Source organism: Drosophila bipectinata, chromosome 4 (genome assembly GCF_030179905.1).
Source record: "Drosophila bipectinata strain 14024-0381.07 chromosome 4, DbipHiC1v2, whole genome shotgun sequence".
In the NCBI taxonomy this organism is placed as follows: Eukaryota; Metazoa; Arthropoda; class Insecta; order Diptera; family Drosophilidae; genus Drosophila; species Drosophila bipectinata.
In genome coordinates, this window is record NC_091740.1 from 2,922,440 (window position 1) to 2,947,316 (window position 24,877).

General features: G+C 45.3%; 1 protein-coding gene across 1 annotated transcript; it reads left to right on the top strand.

Moving 5' to 3' along the window:
- The first annotated feature begins 20,400 nt into the window (after positions 1-20,400).
- LOC138926838 (uncharacterized) lies at positions 20,401-21,258 on the top strand. Its single transcript, XM_070282406.1, has one exon. The coding sequence runs from the start codon at positions 20,401-20,403 to the stop codon at positions 21,256-21,258; it is 858 nt and encodes a 285-aa protein (XP_070138507.1).
- The last annotated feature ends 3,619 nt before the right edge of the window (positions 21,259-24,877 follow it).

Genomic DNA, 24,877 nt, shown 5'->3' on the forward strand with positions numbered 1-24,877 from the left:
AACACCCCTTCAGTCTGACGACGACAAAAACAAACTGGCTAAAATACAAAAAGTACGTGAGTGCCCACATAGAACTCGCCCCGGATTTTAACATGGAATCGGACATCGACTACACTACGAGCGCCCTGGAAGAAGTACTCGTTGCGGCAGCTAAAATCTCTACTCCTCATAGGAAAGAAGTAGACCGAAACAAACACTTCAAATCTAATCAGCAAATCGAACAGCTCGTGCGAGAAAAGAGGCGCACGCGTCGTGATTGGCAAAACAGCAGATCACCAGCTTCAAAACAACGCCTTAAGGAAGCAACCCGATCACTCGACCAGGCTCTTCACCAACAGGAAGAAAATGCACAGCTGAGGTACATCCAGAATCTCTCGCCAACAAGCACAAAGTACCCCCTGTGGAGGGCCCACCCAAATCTTAGTGCCCCAATTGAAACGACCACCCCGATAAGAAACTCTTCGGGATGCTGGGCTCGCAGCAACGAAGACCGAGCTGAAACATTCGCCACACATCTCCACACATGTCTTCCAGCCAAACCCAGCCTCAAATTCATTCCTCCTGCCAGTAATTCAGCCAGAGTCCTCCCCTCAGCCAGCCGCACCTCCATTCCGGCCGAACGAAATCGAAAAAGTCATAAGAGGGCTAAAACCAAAAAAGGCTCCCGGTGGTGACCTATTGACCCCAAAGATGCTGATCGAACTTCCAAAATGCGCTATAGAGGTCGTCTGCAAACTATTTAATGGAATCATTAATCTTGGCTATTTCCCAAAAAAGTGGAAGAAATCCATTATTATAATGATTCCGAAGCCTGGGAAAGAACACACAATTCCGTCATCATACAGACCAATAAGCCTTCTATCTTGTTTGTCTAAACTGTTTGAAAAATGCTTGTTAACTCGCATAATACCACATTTGGAAGCTTGCAATATCATCCCGGCACACCAATTTGGCTTTCGAAGAAACCATGGAACCATCGAACAAGTGAACAGATTAACATCCGAAATACGCTCAGCCTTCGAACAACGAGAATACTGCAGCGCTATTTTCCTCGACGTATCTCAAGCTTTCGACCGAGTTTGGCTCATCGGACTCATGCACAAAATTAAAACGTATTTGCCAACATACACCCACAAGCTACTGGAATCATACCTCTTCAATAGGGTATTCTCAGTGAGATGCAACGCAGCTACTTCGGGCGACTACACCATCGAAGCTGGAGTTCCACAGGGAAGCGCACTCGGGCCGTGTCTATATGTTTTGTATACTGCGGATATTCCTACGAGCGCACAACTAACAACGTCAACGTTCGCCGATGATACCGCTATCCTTAGTCGCTCCAGATGCCCAACGCAGGCAACAACCCAACTGGCTAATCATCTCACAATAGTGGAAAGGTGGCTGTCCGACTGGCGCATTAAAATAAACGAACAAAAGTGTAAACATATAACGTTTACTCTTAATAGACAAACATGCCCTCCGCTTTTACTAAACGGTATGCAGATCCCTCAAGCTAACGACGTAACGTACCTTGGCGTTCACCTTGATAGACGACTTACCTGGCGTAAGCACATCGAATGCAAAAAGATGCATCTAAAACTGAAAGCCAGCAGCCTCCACTGGATCATAAACTCACGATCGCCACTGTGCCTAGACTACAAGTTACTACTGTACAATTCAGTCCTAAAGCCAATCTGGACGTATGGCTCCCAGCTGTGGGGGAACGCGAGCAGCAGCAACATAGACATCATACAGCGCGCACAATCAAAAATCCTGAGAACTATCACAGGGGCACCTTGGTATGTTCGCAACGAAAACATCCACCGGGATCTGGGCATCCTCGCAGTGAAAGACGAAATCCAGAAGCAAAAAGAGTCATACAAAGAAAAACTGTCTTCGCACCCAAATTTTCTCGCTCGGGGATTGACTCGGGTTTCTAGCGTATCCCGCCTTAGACGCAACGACCTCCCAACCCAGCAATCGATTTTTAGGGCCGTCTAACTCCGTATCAGTCAATATGACTGTTAGTTAAGTTAAAAATATAAGATTTGATACACCTCTTGTTAGTCTCGCAAAGAGAAGATTCAAGAAATAAAAGCAAGGTTCAAAAAAAAAAAAAAAAAAAAAAAAAATTTCCGATAGTTCAGTTATATGGCAGCTATAGGATATAGTCGGCCGATCCTTATGAAATTTGGTAGGTTGGATCAACTGACCGAAAATAGAATCTGTATTAAATTCCAGCTTTCCATTTTTAAAAACACGAAAGTTGGGTCATTTCCGATCGTTCAGTTATATGGCAGCTATAGGATATAGTCAGCCGATCCTTATGAAATTTGGCACGTCGTAATATTTTGTCAAAAATAACTCTCATGTCAAATTTGATGAAAACTCTCTAACTTTAAAAACACCAAAGTTATACCATTTCCGATCAATCAGTTATATGGCAGCTTTAGGATATAGTCGGCCGATCCAGGCCGTTCCGACTTATATACTGCGTGCAAAGGAAAGAAGGGTGTGTGCAAAGTTTCAAGACGATAGCTTTAAAACTGAGAGACTAGTTTGCGTAGAAACAGACAGACGGACAGACAGACAGACGGACAGACGGACATGCTCATATCAACTCAGGAGGTGATCCTGATCAAGAATATATATACTTTATAGGGTCGGAGATGTCTCCTTCACGGCGTTGCACACTTTTGACCAAAATTATAATACCCTCTGCAAGGGTATAAAAAGGTCCCTATCTTCAAAAATACCAAAGTTGGTATTTCTACCAAAAACCATTTCCGATCGTTCAGTTATATGGCAGCTATAGGATATAGTCGGCCGATCCTTACGAAATTTGGCATGTCGTATTATTTTGCGAAAAAGAGCTCTCACCTTAAATTTGAACTCTCTAACTTTAAAAACACCAATGTTATACCATTTCCGATCAATCAGTTATATGGCAGCTATAGGATATAGTCGGCCGATCCGGGCCGTTCCGACTTATATACTGCGTGCAAAGGAAAGAAGGGTGTGTGCAAAGTTTCAAGTCGATAGCTTTAAAACTGAGAGACTAGTTCGGGTAGAAACGGACAGACAGACGGACAGACGGACATGCTCATATCAACTCAGGAGGTGATCCTGATCAAGAATATATATACTTTATAGGGTCGGAGATGTCTCCTCCACTGCGTTGCACACTTTTGACCAAAATTATAATACACTCTGCAAGGGTATAATAATGCGATAGTTTCAATTTTCAATTATTTTTTTATAGGCATCATCTATTTGAAAATGTTTTGATTAATTTTTTCTTGTGTAGTTTAATACACTTTGTAGCATGCCAAAGTATGCATATAAAAAAAGTGGTAGGTCCTTTGCGCAGGTGATTTCGACTGCTAGAGTCATCCGAAACAAAAAATTAGAATAGATTATTCTTTTGTAAGCTCTGTCCCGTACTAGAATGAAATATTTTCATCAATAAACAACAAAATGGCGAAAAAAAATTTTTTAAAATTAAAAAAAATGTATTTTAAGTTAATGATAAATAAAAACAAGAAAGGAAAGCTAACTTCGGGCGGAGCCGAAGTTTATATACCCTTGCAGTTAAAACCGGATATATATCGCAAATATCGGATATAATTGGCCGATCCTTATGGGAATAGGAATATATAATCCAATTGCTTACAATACAAAATCTAAAAAAAGTCCCAAACTTCTATCTTCAAAAATACGATCGATTTCCGATCGTTCAGTTATATGGCAGCTATAGGATATTGTCGGCCGATCCTGATAAAATTTGGTAGGTTGGATCAACTGGCCAAAAATAGAATCTGTACTAGTTTCAGCTTTCTATCTTCGAAAACACGAAAGTTTGGTCATTTTCGATCGTTCAGTTATATGGCCGCTATAGGATATAGTCAGCCGATCCTTATGAAATTTGGCACGTCGTAATGTTTTGCCAAAAATAGCTCTTATGTCAAATTGAAAGTCTCTAACTCTAAAAACACTAAAGTTATACCATTTCCGATCAATCAGTTATATGGCAGCTATAGGATATAGTCGGCCGATCCCGGCCAATCCCGTTCCAACTTATATACTGCGTGCAAAGGAAAGAAGGGTATGTGCAAAGTTTCAAGACGATAGCTTTAAAACTGAGAGACTAGTACGCGTAGAAACAGACAGACAGACGGACAGAAGGACATGCTCATATCAACTCAGGAGGTGATCCTGATCAAGAATATATATACTTTATAGGGTCGGAGATGTCTCCTTCACTGCGTTGCACACTTTTGAACAAAATTATAATATCCTCTGCAAGGGTATAACAAGAAAGGAAAGCTAACTTCGTGCGGAGCCGAAGTTGATATACCCTTGCAGTTAAAACCGGATATACTTCGCAAACATCGGATATAGTCGGCCGATCCTTATGAAACTTAATATGTCGTAATGTTTTGCCAAAAATAGCTTTCGTGTAAAATTTGAACTCTCTAACTTTAAAAACACCAAAGTTATACCGTTTTCGATCAATCAGTTATATGGCAGCTATAGGATATAGTCGGCCGATCCGGCCCGTTCCGACTTATATACTGCGTGCAAAGGAAAGAAGGGTGTGTGCAAAGTTTCAAGACAAAAGCTTTAAAACTGAGAGACAAGTTCGCGTAGAAACGGACAGACAGACGGACAGACTGACGGACAGACAGACGGGCAGACAGACGGGCAGACAGATGGACAGACGGACATGCTCATATCAACTCAGGAGGTGAGCCTGATCAAGAATATATATACTTTATAGGGTCGGAGATGTCTCCTTCACTGCGTTGCACACTATTGGACAAAATTATAATACCCTCTGCAGGGGTATAAAAATAGGGATGTCGGAAATATATCAAAATATCGATATATCGATATATTTTCTCTTAAAAAAATATTATTATCGTGATATTTTTTGGGCAAAAATAGTCGATAATAATATTTTTGAGTTGGTGTTCTCCGATATTAGTTGCGAAAGAAAGGAAATGCAGGTTTACTTGAGTATGCCATTTTGTATTTGGGAGACAAATCCGTTGGAATTCTGGAACTCACAAATTTCAATGATGACGATGCTAGCGAAGGTTGCTTTAAGTTTTCTTATCACGCCTGGAAGTTCGGTTCCATCTGAACGGTTGGCTTCTGCCATTAAATGTGTTGTCTGTGACTCCCGTAGTCGAATGACATACCAGCATATAACCGAAAGAGTTTTTTTTAAATCATTGAAGAAAGATTTATTTTGTAATTAAGAGCATTAAATAAGAGAATTAAGTAATTAGCATTATTAAGTACATATTCCATGAATTCCATGAAACTTTTTTTTTTGTATTAAGTTTTTTTTATAAATAAATTTGAATACAATGTCCTTAATAATTTTGTTATTTTTTATTTCAAAGAACTTAAATAAAAGTTGCTTGAGAGTGGGTATAAATATTTGTTGTTTTTTTCAATTCACTTTTTAAATAAAAAATATGTCTTGTTTGCAGTTCATGGCGGATGACAACACATATTAAAACCTTTTTTTAAATTTAAAAATAACCTTTTTTCAGTTTTAGCTGACTATTAAAAATATCGAAAATACTCGATATATCGATTTTTTTTGGTGATGTTTCTGAATATTATCGATTGATATTTTTTTCACAGCAAATATCATCAATACGATATTTTTTTAAAAACCAACAACCCTATATAAAAATAAACATCATACAAGATGGTGCCATTCTTATAAATGGGAAAAATATTGTTAACAACTCCCATTTAAACGGTTTGTTTTAATATCATTTAATGGTACAACTAAAATAAATAATATCTCATATACCAATTTGGAAAATAAAATTCTTGAATACGTAAGTACGAACCACTTCAAAAATTATGAAATATCCGATTACATATTATCAAATAACTCTGATCTTTCTTTAGATAATATAAACATTTTAAGCCCTTTCGTTAAAATTAAGAATACTAAAATATCATTTACCTTTATATTATTCATTTTAATCATTATATATTTGATTTTTTCACTTATTATAAAATAAAAAAGTGCTATATTATTTGTAACCAAAAAACATCGGCCTGAACTAGAAAAATCTATTAATCAAGAAAATTTTTAAACAGAATTAAGAGATTATTTAAACGAATTTCATATTGAATCGGGAAAATAAAAAGTATTTTATAAACCATATTTTCAATCTCTGCATTGGCCTTTGGCTTTGCCTTTGGCTCAATTATCCGACCCATAAATCCAGGCCACTTATGTCTTTCCACTAATGGATTTTATAAACAGTATTTTCAAACTCTTCGGCTTTGTCTTTTGGCTCCTTTGGCTTTGTCTTTGGCTCTGAGGTCCGATCTTGGTTCCCCATAAACAAATCAAAATCAAAAGTAAACATCAGCTTCCCTTCCAATCAATTGCGCCTTTTGCGTTTCAAGTACCCACCAAATTGCATCGATCAGCTTAATCGAATTTCACAATGAGATGCGACAGTTCCATCTTAAGCCTTTAATCTAAACACAACTCATATTTAAAAAAATATTTAAGAAAATCGAAATTGTCTTGTAATAATTTAGTATGTATATTAAATAAAGGTTTAATACCAAGTTGTATAATTAAATGTAAAATGTATATTTTTTTAATTCACCATCTAACAACAAATTTAAATTACACTAGTTTTTGTTTTAACACATCACTACTGTTATATAAAGCTTGTATATTTATTTTAATAGATTATGGTTAAGTCTTTGCGTTTGTATTGGCTTACTCCAGGTTTTTGGTTTGGCTAACTGTGATTATTTTGCAGGTTTCCCTGAGCTCGTCTCGGAGCAGAACACGTCCGCTCAATTCGGTTGTTCGATTGAGGTTAGGTTAGGTTAGGTTGAGGCGGCAATGAGGGTCCGGTTCAGACCCCCATCCACTTGAGCCGCTAGGGTTCCTTGTGATACCGCACAGGCAAGGATCCTACAAAAGGACCTCTCCCTTCCCACTACTTATGTGCCCAGGGGTGCTCTATCCTTCATGAAACGGCTCGCGGTCCCATCCAGATTTACGGATGAAAGCTACGAGTCTGTGTGGAGCGACCTCCGCGAGGTCTGTAAGGTCTGTAAGTATTGCTGCGCCCAAGAATTTGAGTCGGATGCGCCCCAGCGCAGGGCATTGACACAGGAGGTGTGCAACTGTCTCTTCCTCTTCTTCGTCTCCACAGCTCCTGCAGTAGTCATAATGTGGCACCGCTAGTCTTGCCGCGTGTCCCGTAATGGCCTTGATCGCCAGCCTACAGTCCTGCCTATTTAGGGCGACAAGCATCATTGACCTCTTCCTAGATCGGATGGGCCATATCATGCGGGAGTTCCTGCAGTTTTGGAGATTTCTCCATTTCCTCAGTGATGAGCGGTCAAAGTGATCCCTGCATTTTAGCCTACACGTAACTAAGGGGATACCTACTGGTTCCTTCTCCGGTAGGAGAGGATTCGTAGTACCTGCTCTTGCTAGTTCGTCGGCGGCGCAATTACCCTCGTGGTCCCTATGCCCGGGCACCCATATGAGGTGTATGTCATGCTGCTCTGCCATCTCGTTAAGAGATCTGCTACAGTCATTCACTGTCCTGGAGTTGGATGAAAGACCGTCAAGGGCTTTGAGTGCCGCTTGACTGTCTGAAAAGATACAGATTGTGTCCTGATTACCAATAAGTGCTGGGGATCTGAGTGCTTCTCCGATAGCTATTACTTCTGCTTGGAAAACACTACAGTGGTCGGGGAGTCTGAAGGACTCATTTAGACACAGCTGTTCGCAATGGAAACTGCCTCCCACCTGGCCATTCAATTTTGAACCGTCTGTGTAGATATGGAGGGAATCGGCTGGTCCCGGGATTTGTGTGTCCCATTCCTCCCTTGTTGGAATGTAGACCTTGTATTTTAAGGTGGGATTATCGACAGGTACGCAGTAGTCTGTAGACCCCGTTGGCGTGCAGTGGTGTAGATCTAACTTGGTATGTCCGTAGTCAGTCCATTTCCATGTGCCCGTCTCTTGTAGCCTGATTGCCGATAGCGTGGCTATCTTGACCCCCATTATCTCTACCGGTAATAGGTCGAGTATGAAGTCTAGTGCATTCGTCGGTGTGGTACGTAGGCTGCCTGTGATGCAGACCTCCGCCATCCTTTGCGTTTTCCTAAGCTTCTCCCTGATTGTGGAGTTGGTGAGAGCAGGCCACCAGACCACCACTCCGTAGAAAAGGATGGGTCTTATGACCGCTGTATAAAGCCATCTTACTATTTTTGGGGACATTCCCCATTTAAGGCCAATGGCTTTCCTGCAAGTATAGAGCGCGATTGTAGCCTTGTTAGCTCTATCCATAGTGTTTGACTTCCAGTCCAGTTTCCTGTCTAGCGTAATTCCTAGGTACTTGGCGCTATCGCTAAGAGATAGTGTTTCTCCTAATAGTTTTGGAAGCCTTAAGTTTGGTATTTTGTACTTCCTGGTGAAGAGGACGAGCTCTGTTTTGGATGGGTTCACACCTAGTCCATTTCTAACTGCCCACGTTGAGAGGACCTTAAGTTTGTCCGTCATGGGGTCACATAGAGTCTGGGGAAATTTTCCAGAGAAGGCAATTGCGACATCATCCGCGTAAGCGATAACTTTGCAACCACCCCCTTCTAGGGATCGCAGTAGGCTATTAACCGCCACGTTCCAGAGTAGGGGTGAGAGTACGCCTCCTTGCGGGGTGCCTCTTCTGACGTATCTATGAATAGATTCTCCTCCTAGTGACGCCTCAACAGTCCTGTTTACCAGGATCTGCTCTATAAGGCGTATGGATTGATCGTCTATTCCTAGTCCTGTCAGTGCATTGATTATCGAGCTTGGTAGGATGTTGTTGAACGCACCTTCTATGTCTAGAAAAGCAATGAGTGCGTATTCCTTATCACTAAGTGCCTTTTCGACAAAAGTAGTGATTTCGTGGAGTGCCGTTTCCGTGGATCGGCCCTTCCTATACGCATGTTGTGATCCCGAGATATCATCTGGGTTTATAGTAAGATTAATATGGAGGCTGATTAGTCGCTCCATTGTCTTGAGAAGGAAGGACGACAGGCTTATTGGTCTGAAGTCCTTAGGGGTGCAGAGCGATGGTTTTCCCGCCTTGGGTATAAATACGACTTTCGTCCGCAACCACATTGCGGGTACGATGCCTAAAAATTGCTGAGAAAGCTTTCTTGACCCAAGATCTCAGGTTGGGACCGGCTTTAATAAGTTGAGCCGGGACAATGCCATCTGGGCCCGGGGATTTGAAGGGCTTGAAGCTGTTTATTGCCCAGCTGAGATACCTATCACTCAATAGGTATTCAAGTTGGTTAGCGGTGGAGGGGCTATTCCCCTGTGTCTGCATTTCCAGGGTTGTATCTTCTCGAGAGCATCCCGGGAAATGTGTCCCTATGAGAGCCTCTAGGGTTTCTTTGCTGGACGATGTCCAGTTACCTTCTGAGGTTTTAATGTATCCTACATTTGGTGCAGTAGTTGCGAGGACCTTCCTGAGTCGGGAGGCCTCTGACGTTTGCTGAATGTTCGTTCAGAACTTGGCCCAGGCATTCCTTTTTGCCTTGCGAAGTTCTTTGTTATATCGCCTAAGGTCCGCTTTATACGACTCCCAGGCTATTTCCGAGTTTGTTTTCTTGGCGAAGTTAAAGGCCTTGCGGGCCTTGGTTTTAAAGGGTTTGCAAGTGTTTGCGACCACCATGGTGGTTTCTTTGACTTGCTATTGCCCGATCTGATTTTGGGACAAGCTTTATTGAATGCCCTGGCGCACGCTGTCGTGAGCATGTTCACCATGGCATCCAGGGCTTCCCTACTGTCAACGTTCCCTGTTGGAGGATTTCCCAAGGAACTATCTAGCTTCTTTCTATATAACTCCCAGTTCGCTTTCCTCGGGTTGCGTACCGTTAGTCGATTAAAGTTCTGGAAATTGACCACTTATTCTATGTATCGGTGGTCTGGGAATGAGTGTTTCTCTAGGACTCCCCATCTAACAATCCTGTCTGCTAGGGATTCAGAGTAAAGAGTGACGTCAAGTGCTTCCCTTTTGTTTTTGACTATGAAAGTGGGTTCTGTACCCCTGTTGCCCACCAAAAGATTGGAGCCTAGGATAAAATCGAAGATTGACTCACCCCTCTCGTTCGTGTCAGTGCTTCCCCACTGATGATGATGGGCGTTAGCATCGCAGCCTATGATCAGGTCAATCTTGTGCTTCCTGCTGTCTTCCAACAGCTGTTTGATTAACGGGTGCGGGGGAAGGGTCTCCTGGTCGTGGCCCATATACGCTGAACATATCCTTAAAGGGCCATTTGGGCTCTCTACGGCTGCGGCTACGTGGTCTTCATTGCTGAAATTGGGTAGCAAAAAGAGGTTAAGGTTCTTTTTTGCGAGGATGCAGGCTCGCCTTTTACCTGTAGTATCGGCTTTGCAGAGCCTGAACTCCGACGCCCCCAACCCAAGAATCCTGTCTCCTAGGATCCAGGGTTCCTGGCTGAGGGCCACATCAGCTCCACTCTCGGCGAGGTGGAGTAGGAGGGCAGCTGACGCCGCTTTACTGTGGTGGAGGTTTATTTGTAAGATTGTCAGGGACATCCTTACAAATCTCCACCACAGTTATTTCTGCCTCCGTCTCGGAGCCCAGCAGAGAGTCGTCCTCCATTCCGACTCCACCAAGTGCCCTTGCCAAGTCGCTTTCCTCCGAGGTGTACCCTTCCAGAATGTCCTCCTCCTCATCCGACATTCCCTCCGGGTGCCCCTCTTCGGTCGGCTCCTCCAAGTCTGGCTCTTGAGTGTCTGCCTCCAGACCGATACCTCCTGGCTTGGCCTTCGCATCAGATTTATAGATACGGACCGAGACGTGCTCGAATCCGTACTTCAGCCGGTGCTCCGTCCTCTCCAGGGCTTTAACGGTCTCCTCGTTTAGTGTGAGGACGACCTGCCTTCGCAGTCCCACCGCCTCCTCGACCTTGGCGACTCTCCAGTCTGCCGTGGGGAGCGTCGGGTTGCACATCCTAAGCATTGTTAGAATGGTTTTCGGGTCGGCTGGCTTTTCTGTGAGCCACACTCGCGCCCTCGGTTTGCTAGGGATCTCGTCCCAGTCAACCGCCACCAGCTTAGCTCCAGGGTAGACCTCTCCAAGCGATGCAATCATCCGCTTGTAAGTCTCCACCGATCGCGCGTCTTGGCAAGCAATCACCTTGACGCTACCCTGATACCATCCTGCGTCTTCGCATTCTGGTGGGGGTCCTCCGCTTCTCAGCATCTCCTCCACGAAGCGCCCATGCAACTCGTTTACCACTCGTCGCCAAAGTTCCTTGGGGATGAGCCCATCCTTGGAGCCCTTGTCCAGGACTCCAATTAAGGTTCTTCCCTTCGTTACCTCGGCGAACGAGCGGTTGGACGGCTGAGGCTGGGCCTTCCTCTTCTTGGCCTGGGGGGCTTCTCCCTCTGTGGACCTCTGCCTTTTCGCGCTTTGCGCGGCCTCCTTGGCAGGGTCTTACCCAGTGCGTCTCTTCGGATCCAGCCTTTCTCCCGCCTTTTCCGGATTAAAATCGGGCAGGATCTCCCTTGCCCTTGATGGGTCCGCCCTCATCAGAATGAAGGCTGCTCTTCTCCTGTCCTTATAAGAGCCTTTACGCTGCGTCGAGTGAGGCGCTTCCGGACCAGGGTTCGCCTTAGGGGCACCGCCGGTTGGTTTAGAGGTTGGTCCTGGGGTCTTCCTCTCTACACCGTTCGGTGGTCCCATAGCTAGCCCCGCTTTGGAAGAAGTTGCCTTGGCAACCTCCTCCGCACCGGCGCGTCATGCCTCCAGATGTTGCCCCTCTGTGGGGGGCTTCTCCATCTCAGCAACTTCTTGGCTTTTGAGGGCCTTGGAGTTTGACGGGCCATTGACCCCATTTCAAGTCTTTTTTAGGGAGTTCCGCTCTCCACCTTGGTTTTTGTTAGTTAAAGAATTCATGTTTTGGTCCCACGAGTAGGCGGGGAGGGGTTCGTCCATCATGACATAGCCCGCTTGTCACAATAAGCCTGGTTAAAACTGGGGGGTCGGCCTGTCCCCCAGAGTTCGCATATTAGCGTCCGAGCCCCCCCTCGGACACGCATCCTTCGGCATATGCTGTTCCACCTTGGATTGGGGTGATTTAAGGAAGGGAGTGTTCTTCTCCCCGCCCGACTACCATTAGCCAGCATCCTCGGCAGAGACATGACCTTACCGGGACCTGTTACCAGCCGCCCTCACGTGGAGAGTATAGTCGCACCACCAGCGGTGTACACAGTTACGGCACGCAATTGCTTGCACGTAGGTCCCCCTGTTGTATCCGTTGGCTGACGGCCCTCGATTGAACTTTATTTAAATTTATTTTTGTTTCGATTGAAATACTTTTTTAGTTTAAAAAATATTTAAAACAAAAAAATCCATTTTACCGTTAACTAAATTCACGTTCATACAAAACCTACAAAAATAATGTTGCAAACCTTAGGAGTCTGCTTCAATTTGATTTTTAAAATTGGTGCGAAAATAATACGTGGTAATATTATAAATATATCAATTATATATAATTATTTAGGGGGAAAAAAATTTCAAGTTGATATCTGTATGGGAAGTATTTTTGGCCTAAGTCTACATTCTACCCAGTCTGCTCACTCAACTCCCGCGTCATAGAGTTCGCAGTGTAAGACACCCCCTCCAATGGCCGAAACAAATTTCGGACCAACAGCAAGCAGTGCTACAATTTCTGCAACAACGGCGTCAACCACGGCAATTCAAAATACCGCGACGTCAACGACTACATCGAGTACAAAAACAACAACTTTGGAAAGTGTCAAAATGGACCCGGCCACACAGACTGGAACATATCGCTTCATTCAAATAAAGCACAAGCTTAGCCCGCAGACTAGAAGATCGACGAATAACTAGTCAGATCCAGTAGTAACAGATTCGCCCTACTGGCGGAGGTTGAGGAAAACCGATCAGCGCAAGACACGGCAAAAAACCGCCGCCCCTCCATTCTATATCATTCTATCTATAGAAAACATCAAATGCTATAGTCAACCGAATTGTGGCGTTGATCGGGAATGGTTACAACTTTCATGTTGTCCCGCTTATCAAATGGAACATACAAGAAAGGTGCAAACAAAGACTTAATAGCACTTCCCAATGCTGTCCAAATATCTGGACAATGCAGAAAATAACTACTTAAAAGTAGTTGTAGTGTAGTAATAGTAGTAAAAAGTACTAGTTAGTAAAAAGAAAGCAGCTGAAGAGCAGCAAAGGCCTACAAAAGGTAAGAAAGGGACTCGATGTTACCGCCGAGGAAATAAAAATTGCCCTTAAAGAAAAGGGCTTCGCCGCCAAGAATATTATTACCATTTTAAACAAAAACAAAAAGCCACAACCCCTCTTTAAGGTCGAGCTCGAGCCAGAAAGCAGGTCGCTAAAGAAGAACGAAGTCCACCCAATTTATAAGCTGAAATATCTTTTGCATCAGAGCATCACCGTTAAAGAGCCACATATACGCTATAATTGCATAAGAGTATGGACAAATTACGTCATGCTGCACACTTCGGGCTATCTGCGTCAAGAGTCGCATGCGTCAAGCGACCGCAACGCGCAACGAAAATCCACAGAATGCGTACATTGCGTCAAAAACTACGCCAGACGTCTTCTTCGCCAAAGCGGCGAGGTACTCATTCGGTCTACTAAACACTACCAACGGCTTCTCCTATACCGATGCTTTACGATCTGGAAGGGAAATTTCAATTCGGCCTAACACTCTAAGCGGTCAACAGGCCCCACAACAGCCACATAGCAAAACGGAAACTATGATGCTAACCCTCCAACAAAGTATTATGGAGCATATGTCATTCACAAAAACGACCATGCAAACACTTGTTCAAAAGCAGAACATGGTGATTCAGCTGCTCGTAGCACAACTGTCTAAATAATCTATGCAGGCTCTACGAATATCAATGTGGAACGCCAATGTTGTCTCACGGCATAAATAGAATTGTCACAATTCTTGACCGAAAACCATATTGACGTTATGCTACTGGTGGAAACGCATCTTACTTTCAAATAAGAGGCTACACAATCTACGCCCAAAACAAAACAGATCGGAAAGCCCACGGCGGAACTGGAGTTCTCATCAGAGAAAGCATTAAACACCATTTTCACAAAAGGCTTGCAACAAACTTCTTGCAGGCCACATCGATACAAATTCAGTCAAGCAACGGAATCCTTTCAATCGCTGCCGTTTACTGCCCTCCTCGTTTCTCAATCTCGGAACAATTTATGGACGGAACAGGAACAGGAATATTTATGGACTTCTACAATTCATTTGGGGATCGTTTTATAGCCGTAGGAGACTACAACGCCAAACATACACACTGCGGATCACGTCTAGGGACTCCCAAAGACAATTGTACAATTCAATTATAAATGTGAAAAATAAACTGGACTATGTTTTCCCTGGAAGTCCCACATACTGGCCAACAGACTCACGCAAGCTCCCAGACCTTATTGACTTTGCCAGACCTTAAGTGCCAAAGCAGTCTCGGCCTTATCATCAGACCACTCGCCTGTAGTTCTAACGCTTTTTCAAATCGCGGAAAAAACCGAACCTTTAGCCTGACGACGCCAAAAACGAACTGGCTAAAATACAAAAAGTACGTGAGTGCTCCCATAGAACTCACATGCAATATTATCCCGGCACACCAATTTGCCTTCTGAAAAAACCACGGTACCATCGAGAATGTGACAGATTAACATCCGAAATACGCTCAGCTTTTAAACAGCGAGAATACTGCAGCGCTATTTTCCTCGGCGTATCTCAAGCTTTCGACCGAGTTTGGCTCATTGGACTCATGCACAAAATGAAAACGTATTTGCCAACATACACCCACAAGCTACTGGAATCATACCTCTGCAATAGGGTATTCTCAGTGAGATGCAACGCAGCTACTTCGGGCGACTACATCATCGAAGGTGGATTTCCACTAGGAAGCGCACTCGGCCCGTGTCTATATGATTCGTATACTGCGGATATATCTACGAACGCACAACTAATAACCTCAACGTTCGCCAACGATACCGCTATCCTTAGTCCTTCCAGATGCCCAACGCAAGCAACATCCCAACTGGCTAATTATCTTATAGTAGTCGAAAGGTGGCTGTCCGACTGGCGCATTAAAATAAATTAACAAAAGCAAATCGAATGCAAGAAGATGCACCTGAAACTGAAAGCCAGCCACCTCCACTGGATCATAAACTCATGATCGCCACTGTGCCTGGACTACAAGTTACTTCTCTACAATTCAGTCCTAAAGCTTATCTGGACGTATGGCTCCCAGCTGTGGGGAAACGCGAGCAGCAGCAACATAGACATCACACAGCGCGCGCAATCAAAAATCTTGAGAACTATCTCTGGGGCACTTTTGTATGTTCGCAACGAAAACATCCACCATGGGCAACATGGGCATCCTCGCAGTGAAAGACGAAATCCAGAAGCAAAAAGAGTCAAACAAAGAAAAACTGTCTTCGCACCCAAATTTTCTCGCTCGGGGATTGACTCGGTTCAGACTCGGGCGGTTCAGACAAAGACGGTATATATGAACATGTAATGTATAAAGATTTCGCGGATAAAATGATTTTAATGCAACCAGACTAAAGAATAAATTCTATGTCACCAAACTCCTGCGATTTCACCTCTTCAGAAGCAAGAGTGGAGTCTACCCAAGTGAGACCTGCGTCTAAAAGTGGTGTTTTTACTTGGAAAAACTTCGAAGCTAAAGATCTCCGGCTTTAACCAAGTTTCTGTTAAGGCTTTAGTATGGGATGCAAAGAAAGAACTATCAGAATGTAGTTTCAGAATGTAGTTTGTATTCTGATAGGTAAGTGTTAGTGACGATACTAATTTTTTGGGTTAGTAGACGAAGAAGAGGTGGAAGGTTGGTTAGTGGTTCTAATGTGGGGATGTTTTACTCCCACTGGTTTAAAACTTTTTTTTCACGGAACTATACTGATGTTCTTGAACGAGAATGTTCTCTGGGCAAAAACTGGGTGAACAAATCGTCTTGAACATCAGTGCAGGCACACGAATCTTGAAAGAAGACGTGCTCCTTACATAAATATATTTAAATTTCGCTATGTCCTCCACCTTTATATAGGCTTTAGTTTTGGCTTTGATATAAGACGAGATATCAATCTCTGAAGTATCAGGGGCAAGCCGAGAAACAAATATATGTTTCGATGGAGGAATCACTTGTAAGGGTTTTGGTTAGGGTTGTTGGTTTTTAAAAAAATATCGTATTGATGATATTTGCTGTGAAAAAAATATCAATCGATAATATTCAGAAACATCACCAAAAAAAATCGATATATCGAGTATTTTCGATATTTTTAATAGTCAGCTAAAACTGAAAAAAGGTTATTTTTAAATTTAAAAAAAGGTTTTAATATGTGTTGTCATCCGCCATGAACTGCAAACAAGACATATTTTTTATTTAAAAAGTGAATTGAAAAAAAACAACAAATATTTATACCCACTCTCAAGCAACTTTTATTTAAGTTCTTTGAAATAAAAAATAACAAAATTATTAAGGACATTGTATTCAAATTTATTTATAAAAAAAACTTAATACAAAAAAAAAAGTTTCATGGAATTCATGGAATATGTACTTAATAATGCTAATTACTTAATTCTCTTATTTAATGCTCTTAATTACAAAATAAATCTTTCTTCAATGATTTAAAAAAAACTCTTTCGGTTATATGCTGGTATGTCATTCGACTACGGGAGTCACAGACAACACATTTAATGGCAGAAGCCAACCGTTCAGATGGAACCGAACTTCCAGGCGTGATAAGAAAACTTAAAGCAACCTTCGCTAGCATCGTCATCGTTGAAATTTGTGAGTTCCAGAATTCCAACGGATTTGTCTCCCAAATACAAAATGGCATACTCAAGTAAACCTGCATTTCCTTTCTTTCGCAACTAATATCGGAGAACACCAACTCAAAAATATTATTATCGACTATTTTTGCCCAAAAAATATCACGATAATAATATTTTTTTAAGAGAAAATATATCGATATATCGATATTTTGATATATTTCCGACATCCCTAGTTTTGGTGTCGCAGGTACGAGAACTGCAGCATCAGTCGTTGCCGGTGGTCCCGACTGTGGAATACCCTTTTGGGTGACTCTTACATTTACTTTCATTTACTAGAACCTGTGGTATCACTTGAAGGGATACCGGCACATTTGGCGTGTACGACGTTTTCACATAGGCAGCGATGAAATGTAGGCTGATATGAGGAGATTGTCTTGTTACAAGACTTTATTGAAGAGACGAGTTTAAATTCCATTTTTCACTGTGATACAAAAAAAAAAATTAACATAAATTAAAAAATTAACAAAAAATAAAATAACCTATCTGTCGGGTCAAGCAGCAAGCAACTAGTTTAAATATACTAATTAATTATTAACTTATGTATTGTTGGTCGCAAGCCGACTCCCTTTCAGCCGCTTGGCTTTACTAATTCGGCATCTAAAGCTAGCGACCATCCGCTCAGCCTATCCTGGAAAGTTGGCGTCACTCTCGTTCGTCTTATTATTGGTGCAAGCGCAATTCATTGGATTTCCCATATTATACATAGATCCCAATTTCATATGCGGCCCAATAAAGAGTTATACCTTTTAACTTAATCCTCGTTTCTCAATCTTGGAACAATTTATGGACGGAACAGGAACAGTAATATATTTGGATTCTACAATTCATTTGGGGATCGTTTTATAGCCGCAGGAGACTACAACGCCAAACATACACACTGCGGATCACGTCTAGGGACTCCCAAAGGAAGACAATTGTACAATTCAATTATAAATGTGAAAAATAAACTGGACTATGTTTTCCCTGGAATTCCCACATACTGGCTAACAGACTCACGCAAGCTCCCAGACCTTATATTGGGTTGGAAAGTGCGGGTCGAAGAAAGCGCGGGCGCTCCCGAGTGACGCGGCCAAACACTGCAGAATCTAAAAAAGGATCGGGTAATGGGTGACCGGACAGCTGGGGACGGACTCACCTACCGAGCGAACCACAACACTCCCTGGATAGGTCAATAGATGGCCTCCGCGAAGATTAGGATGAGCCGCAAACCGCCGAGGTAAGAGGCGCGATGAGAGCTTTCTCTTCTAGGAACTCTCTTCGCGACACCTTTCTCCTGAGTTGACCGAGCTAAGCAAACGTGGCTGCCCCCACCAGAATTGCGCAGGTCATGGCAGCTGATCGTAACCAGCTGGCGGGCAGTGTTGGGAAACGCCCTAACATTGCCTGCCGGTAGAGGGCGCTAGATCCGGACCAAGGGCACCAGGGCTCCCGAACGTCGCAAAGACGCGAGGTCTGGCCGGTAGAGGGCGCCAGCGACTCAAGGCAAAGCAAAAGGGTAGCATACCTATCAGGGCTGCTGCCTTAGGTCCTTTGACCAACCTAGAGCGGAAGGGGCTAGAAAACTCTGGCCTGCCATGAGGTGACGAAGGTCATGGAGCTGACCAACTGCCAACCCCTCCGCTACGGCGGTTCACCCTTAAAAGGGGACCGAGCAGGAGCGGTTTAACTCCCAGGCGCACCGATGGAAGGCAGTGCTGGAACCCCCCAACCGCAGCATGCATTAGCCATGCTCTATGCACTTTCCTCATGCGCCACCCTCCCCCACTACAAGTGCAGAAGAGTTGAAGAGTGCCAAAACGGGAGACCCGTTCAAAAAGAGCAATAAAATGCGGCGCTCGCCGCTATTTGCGTCACAGGCTGGCAGCTCAGCGGGCACCGGCAGCCCAGCTGCGGTAGAGAAGGATACGCCAAAGAGGCCACAGGACAAGGCTTAGCCCGGACAAGGACCAGAGGGCGGCTCCCCCGAAGAAAAATAAGGCTGGCAGCCCGCCGGCAAGAAACGACGAATGCCTTACGGAGTTGGGCACGATAGTAAACGAGCTGTTATCGTGGGTCACGGAAATAAGAGACATATTTCCGCGATGCAAAGGAGCCTGATAACCAGCCTGAAGGACATCCACTCCATTCTGGTCGGTAGTGCTCCGGAGGAGCACGCACAACCGGTCATCATGCCCAAGCTAGTGTGGCCCAGATGCGAGAGAGCCGGCATCGATACCGTGGAGAAGGAGCAGCAGACCCTTCCGACGGAGGTCTGGACCCAGGACCAGGCTGTGCAGACCGGCAGCATCCCAAACAGCACGGGCCCCTGGAGTGCACACCGAAAAACTACTGCGAGGGACGCGGCAGATGCAAACCCTGCTGCCGGCAAAGGAAGAGCCGAAAGCATGAGAAGGACTGAATGGACGAAGGCCAAGCCTAGAAATCCCGAGCGGAGACGAGCCAGACCCGACGCCATAGTGATCCAAGCAGCAGGTCTGTCGTACAGCCAGATCCTAAGCATGGTAACGCGCAGGGAGGACGGGAAGCTGGACGACCTTGGCCCATGCGTCAAAAAAGTGAGGAAAACAGCCAAGGGAGGGCTGCTTCTGGAATTGGCGAGGAAGAAGGATAACCCCACAGAGGCCCTTAAAGGCTGCATCGAGGAGGTCCTAGGGAGCAAGGCAGAGGTGCGGGCGTACTCGGAGGAGACCAAGGAGTCGCTCGTCGCTCTACGAGGACTTGACGCACTAGCCACTTCGGAGGACATCATCTGGGCAATCGCGCAGCAGGCAGCGGTGGACCAAGGCGCCTTGAAGGTCAAGAAGCTGAGAAGCACCTATGGCGAGACTCAGACCGCTATCGTGGCTTTCCCCGCGAGCCTTGCCAAGGCCATCATTGCTGTGGGCAAGGTGAAGGTTGGGTGGTAAGTATGCCATATGAGGGAAAAGGAGGTCGTGGCTCGCTGATACAGGTGTCTTGGGATGGGGCACATCGCAAGCGCTTGCAAGAGCTCGAAGGACAGGAGCGGCTGTTGCTTCCGCTGCGGAGACTCGGACCATAGGGCGGCCACCTGCAAAAAGGACCCTCGATGCTTCTCGTGTGAAGATAAGGGCCGGAAGGATGTGAGGCATCAGACTGGAAGCAGAAGTTGCCCCATGTCAGCGAAAGGAGGTGGACCTAGGACGACAGGATGCTAATGCTTCAGCTGAACCTGAACCACTGCAGGGCGGTTCAAGATGTGCTGTCGCAGACTGCGAGGGAGACGAAGACGGACATAGCGCTCCTAAGCGAGCCCCATAGGGCTCAGACAACCGCTGGGCAGTGGACCTATCGGGGAAGGCTGCCATCTGGAGCTGCGTCGCGACAATGCACTCAGTGCACAGTGCGGAGGGATTCGCAAGGGCTCGGATAAGTGGGGCATGGCTTTACAGCTGCTACATGGCACCTAGCCTAACCACCAGTGAGTTTGAGCTCATGATGGACTGCCTGGGAAATGATATCAAAGGCCGCTCTGACGTCCTGGTAGCAGGGGACTTCAACGCGTGGGCACAGGTCTGGGGCTGCCCGAGGACGAATGCGAGAGGGAGAGTGGTAAGAGAAACCTTCGCCTCACTCGATCTCGTATTGCTGAACGAAGGAAACCAGCACACCTTCAGCAGAGCCGGAGCAGGATCCATCATTGACCTGACGTTCGCGAGCCCCTCGCTAGCGACGGGCGCTAACTGGAAGATAAGCGGCAGCTTTACGGCCAGCGACCACGAAGCAATATTGTGCTCAATTGGTAGCCCTCAAGAACGACCGTGGGAACCGAACAGAGGGAACCAAGGCTACAGAGTCGGTACGCTCCAGGCTAGGAACTTCACCGAGGCAGCACGTGACATCGGCAAGTGGAGCCAACGTGGAGCCAACGAAATGGCTGACACCCTTGCAGCTAAGCTTGAGGCAGCGTGCATGGCGAGCATGCAGCGGAGAAGCCGCTACCGCAGAAACCACGCTCCTGTTTACTGGTGGAGCGAGGAGATTGGCTCCATCCGAGCTGAGTGCATGAGAGCAAGGAGGCTTATGCAGCGAGCGAGAGGCAGCGACGCCTTTGAGGAGCGGCACCAAGCCTTCAAGGACCGGCGCAAAGCATTGAAGGTGGCCATCCGAGACAGTAAAAGGAGATGCTTTCTGGAGTTGTGTGACTCGGCGGAGGAAAATCCATGGGGCAACGCGTACCGGATAGTGGTGAAGCCACCCTGGACATCAGGAACGCGTTCAACACGGCGGACTGGAGCAATACCCTGGCAGCCCTAAGGCGGTTCAAAGTCCCCAATTCTATAATGAACGTTGTCAGCAGCTACTTCAGCTGCAGGGTCCTACTTGTCGACATGGACATGGGCACGGAGACCTACGGCGTCACGGCAGGTGTGCCCCAAGGATCGGTCCTGGGACCGCTGCTGTGGAACGCCATGTATGACGGGATCCTGATACTGTAGCTCCCAGCGGGATGCGACGTCGTCGGCTTCGCAGACGACGTAGCGTTGGTAGTTGTGGCCAAACATAGGAAGGAAGCGGTGAGAGCGGCTAACAAGGCGATTGAAGCAATGGAACAGTGGCTCCAAAATGCAGGACTAAGCCTAGCCCCACAAAAGACGGAAGCGGTGCTGGTCAGCAGCCGCAAGGTTCTAGAAACGGCGACGATTCAGGTTGGTGGAATGGCCATAACCTCCCAGCGGGCCATAAAATACCTGGGGGTGATGATCGACGCCCGGCTCTCCTTCCGTGAGCACCTAGAATATATCCAGGGCAAGGATGCAGCCACTATCAGGAGCCTCACCCGGATCCTCCTCAATACCAGAGACCCAAAGCAGAACAGGAAAAGGCTCCTCGTGAGCGTTGCCTCGGCGCAAATTCTGTACGCAGCTCCCATCTGGGCTGAGGCGATGAATACGCCCAGCTACAGAAGAGGAGTTGACGCAGCGTGCAGGCTGGAAGCCATAAGGGTGGCGTCCGGCTTCAGGACAGTCTCCGACGACGCCATCCTGGTCATCGCGGGGATGGTCCCGCTGAAAGAGCGCGCTCGAGAGCTTAAGGAGCTAAAGGAAGCTCGCGCTCGTTATGAGGTTGCTGGTGGCGCCCTCGATATAATTACAAGGGAGGAGGCCAAGGAGAGGTCGCTCACAGCCTGGCAGGACTGCTGGGACTCATCGACGAAGGGAAGATGGACGCACACTCTCATCCCCAATCTTAGAAGGTGAGTGTTTCGAAGCCACGGACAGGTCGATTTTTACCTGACGCAGGTATTGAGTGGTCATGGCTGCTTCCGGCAATACCTGAAGCGTTTTGGCCACGCGGAGGAGGACTGGTGCCCGGAGTGCGGGAGATCGGTAGTCGAGGACACCAAGCACGTTGTCTTCGAATGCCGCCGGCTTGCACGAGAGCGCCACCGACTGGTGGCGACGGCGGGCCGCTCACTCCACCCAGGAAACCTTGTGGAGACAATGCTGGAAACCCAGATGCTCTGGGACGCAGTAGCATCCTTCGCTGCAGCGTTAATGCAGAGGCTCAGGAGCATCGAGCAGGAGAGGCGATAGGGTGGAGAGTTGGGGCCTGCGGGCGAAGCAATGCCTAACGGTCGACCCGACCGTCCTCAAGCCCTTACTGTCCATTACCCACGACCAACCACAACCCCCCACCCCCCACCCTTTTTTGGTTATGTTATGCTAAGTACGTTAAACTATTGTTGTTGAGACTAATAAAGTATATAAAAAAAAAAAAATACCTTATTGATTTTGCTTACCTCGCAACAAAAACATACCCTGCAATTAAATAAGTGCCAAAGCAGTCTCAGACTTATCATCAGACCACTCGCCTATGGTTCTAACGACTTTTCAAAGCGCGGAAATAACCGAACACCTTTTAGCCTGACGACGCCAAAAACGAACTGGCTAAAATACAAAAAGTAAGTGAGTGCCCACATAGAACTCGCCCCGGAGTTTAACATGGAATCGGTCATCGACTACACTACGACCCTGGAAGAAATACTCGTTGCGGCAGCTAAAATCTCAACTCCTCATGGGAAGGAAGTAGACCGACAGAAATACTACAAATCTAATCAGCAAATCGAACAGCTCGTGCGTGAAAATAGGCGCACGCATCGTGGTTGGCAAAACAGCAGATCACCAGCTTCAAAACAACGCTTTAAGGAAGCAACCCGATCACTCGACCAGGCTCTTCACCAACAGGAAGAAAATGCGGTGGATGTGTGGTCTGGAAAAGACCACACAATTCCGTCATCATACAGACCAATAAGCCTTCTATCTTGCTTGTCTAAATTGTTTGAAAGATGATTTTTAACTCGCATAATACCACATCTGGAAGCTTGCAATATTATCCCGGCACACCAACTTGGCTTCTGAAGAAACCACAGTACCATCGAGCAAGTGAACAGATTAACATCCGAAATACTCTCAGTTTTTAAACAGCGAATTTTCCTCTACGTATCTCAAGCTTTCGACCGAGTTTGGCTCATCGGACTCATGCAAAAAATTAAAACGTATTTGCCAACATACACCCACAAGCTACTGGAATCATACCTCTGCAATAGGGTATTCTCAGTGAGCAACGCAGCTACTTCGGGCGACTAAATCATCGAAGCTGGATTTCCACAAGGAAGCGCACTCGGCCCGTGTCTATATGTTTTGTATACTGCGCTATAACGCTATCCAACTGGCTAATCATCTAATAGTAGTGGAAAGGTGACTGTCCGACTGGCGCATTAAAATAATCGAACAAACCTAAAAAATACTACAAATAGGTTCTCACAGAAATGGATTTATACTGAAGACAAAGCTTTACATCATCTGCATACATAAAAACTAGAGACTTTGTTAAAGCAGGGGGCAAGTTGTTTATAAAAAGCGTAAATAACAACGGGCCAAGATGACTTCCTTGAGGGATGCCAGATGCAGCACGGACCAGACGGGAATGTATGTTGTTAAATAAGACTCTTTGTGTCTTTCCATCTAAGTATAGAGATCCACGTAAAGAGCTCTGTAGAAAACCCCAGCATATTCAGTGTACTCAACAAAAGTGAGTGATTGACTGAATCAAATGCCTTGCTGAAGTCTGTGTTAATTACACCGGTTTGATATCCCTTACGAAAGCCATCTATGACAATGGATGTCGACTCCAATAAGTTCGTGGGGGTGGAGCGACACTTAATAAAGCCATGCTGCCAAGGAGAGATGATCGAAGAGCAAAGGTGTTGCAAATGAGGAGTAACTAATTTTTCAAATAACTTTGGAATTGCCGACAATTTAGAGATGCCTCTGTATTTGGCAGCTACGGACTTTTTTCCTATTTTATGTATGGGAATTATGAAAGGTTTCCAAAGATAAGTTTAAAATTCTAAGAAGAGATTTCACTTGAGAAAGGGTCGCATAGCAGGTCAGCGTGCAGTGCGTTGATAAGTAGTTTTAAAATGGATTTAAGGGATTACGCCACCCTGACCGCGTGGAAACGGGACGGTTTTTCAAGAATTTCTTGTGACTAAACTAGTTGAGATAGGATTTTTCCACTTTTATTTCTATTTAATACAACTAATGAGCTTTATAAATTCTATAAAAAAAAATTTGTTTTCAATTCAAAATGGCGGAGATATGAATATCGGCGATCATGGGTTTTTCCGGAGTGCTCCTTGATGGTGGGCATGATTCACGTGTCAATTTTCATCAGGAAAAAGTAAACAAAATTTTTTTTTAAAAAGTGATTCTACGTCACTCTGTGGAAAATCCATGTAAGAAGATGTGTTTCAAATTTCAAGTCAATCGGTTGAACAGTTTTTGAGTTATCATGCCCACCGTCTTGAAAAAAGTGGTTTCGAGAAAAACGCAAAAGAAGAAAAAGAAGTGTCTTAGGTGCCCTCCTGCCG

Bases quoted from the DNA above. Each gene is read 5' to 3' on its own strand.
- LOC138926838 (XM_070282406.1), top strand. From the start codon at position 20,401: ATGGCACCTAGCCTAACCACCAGTGAGTTTGAGCTCATGATGGACTGC.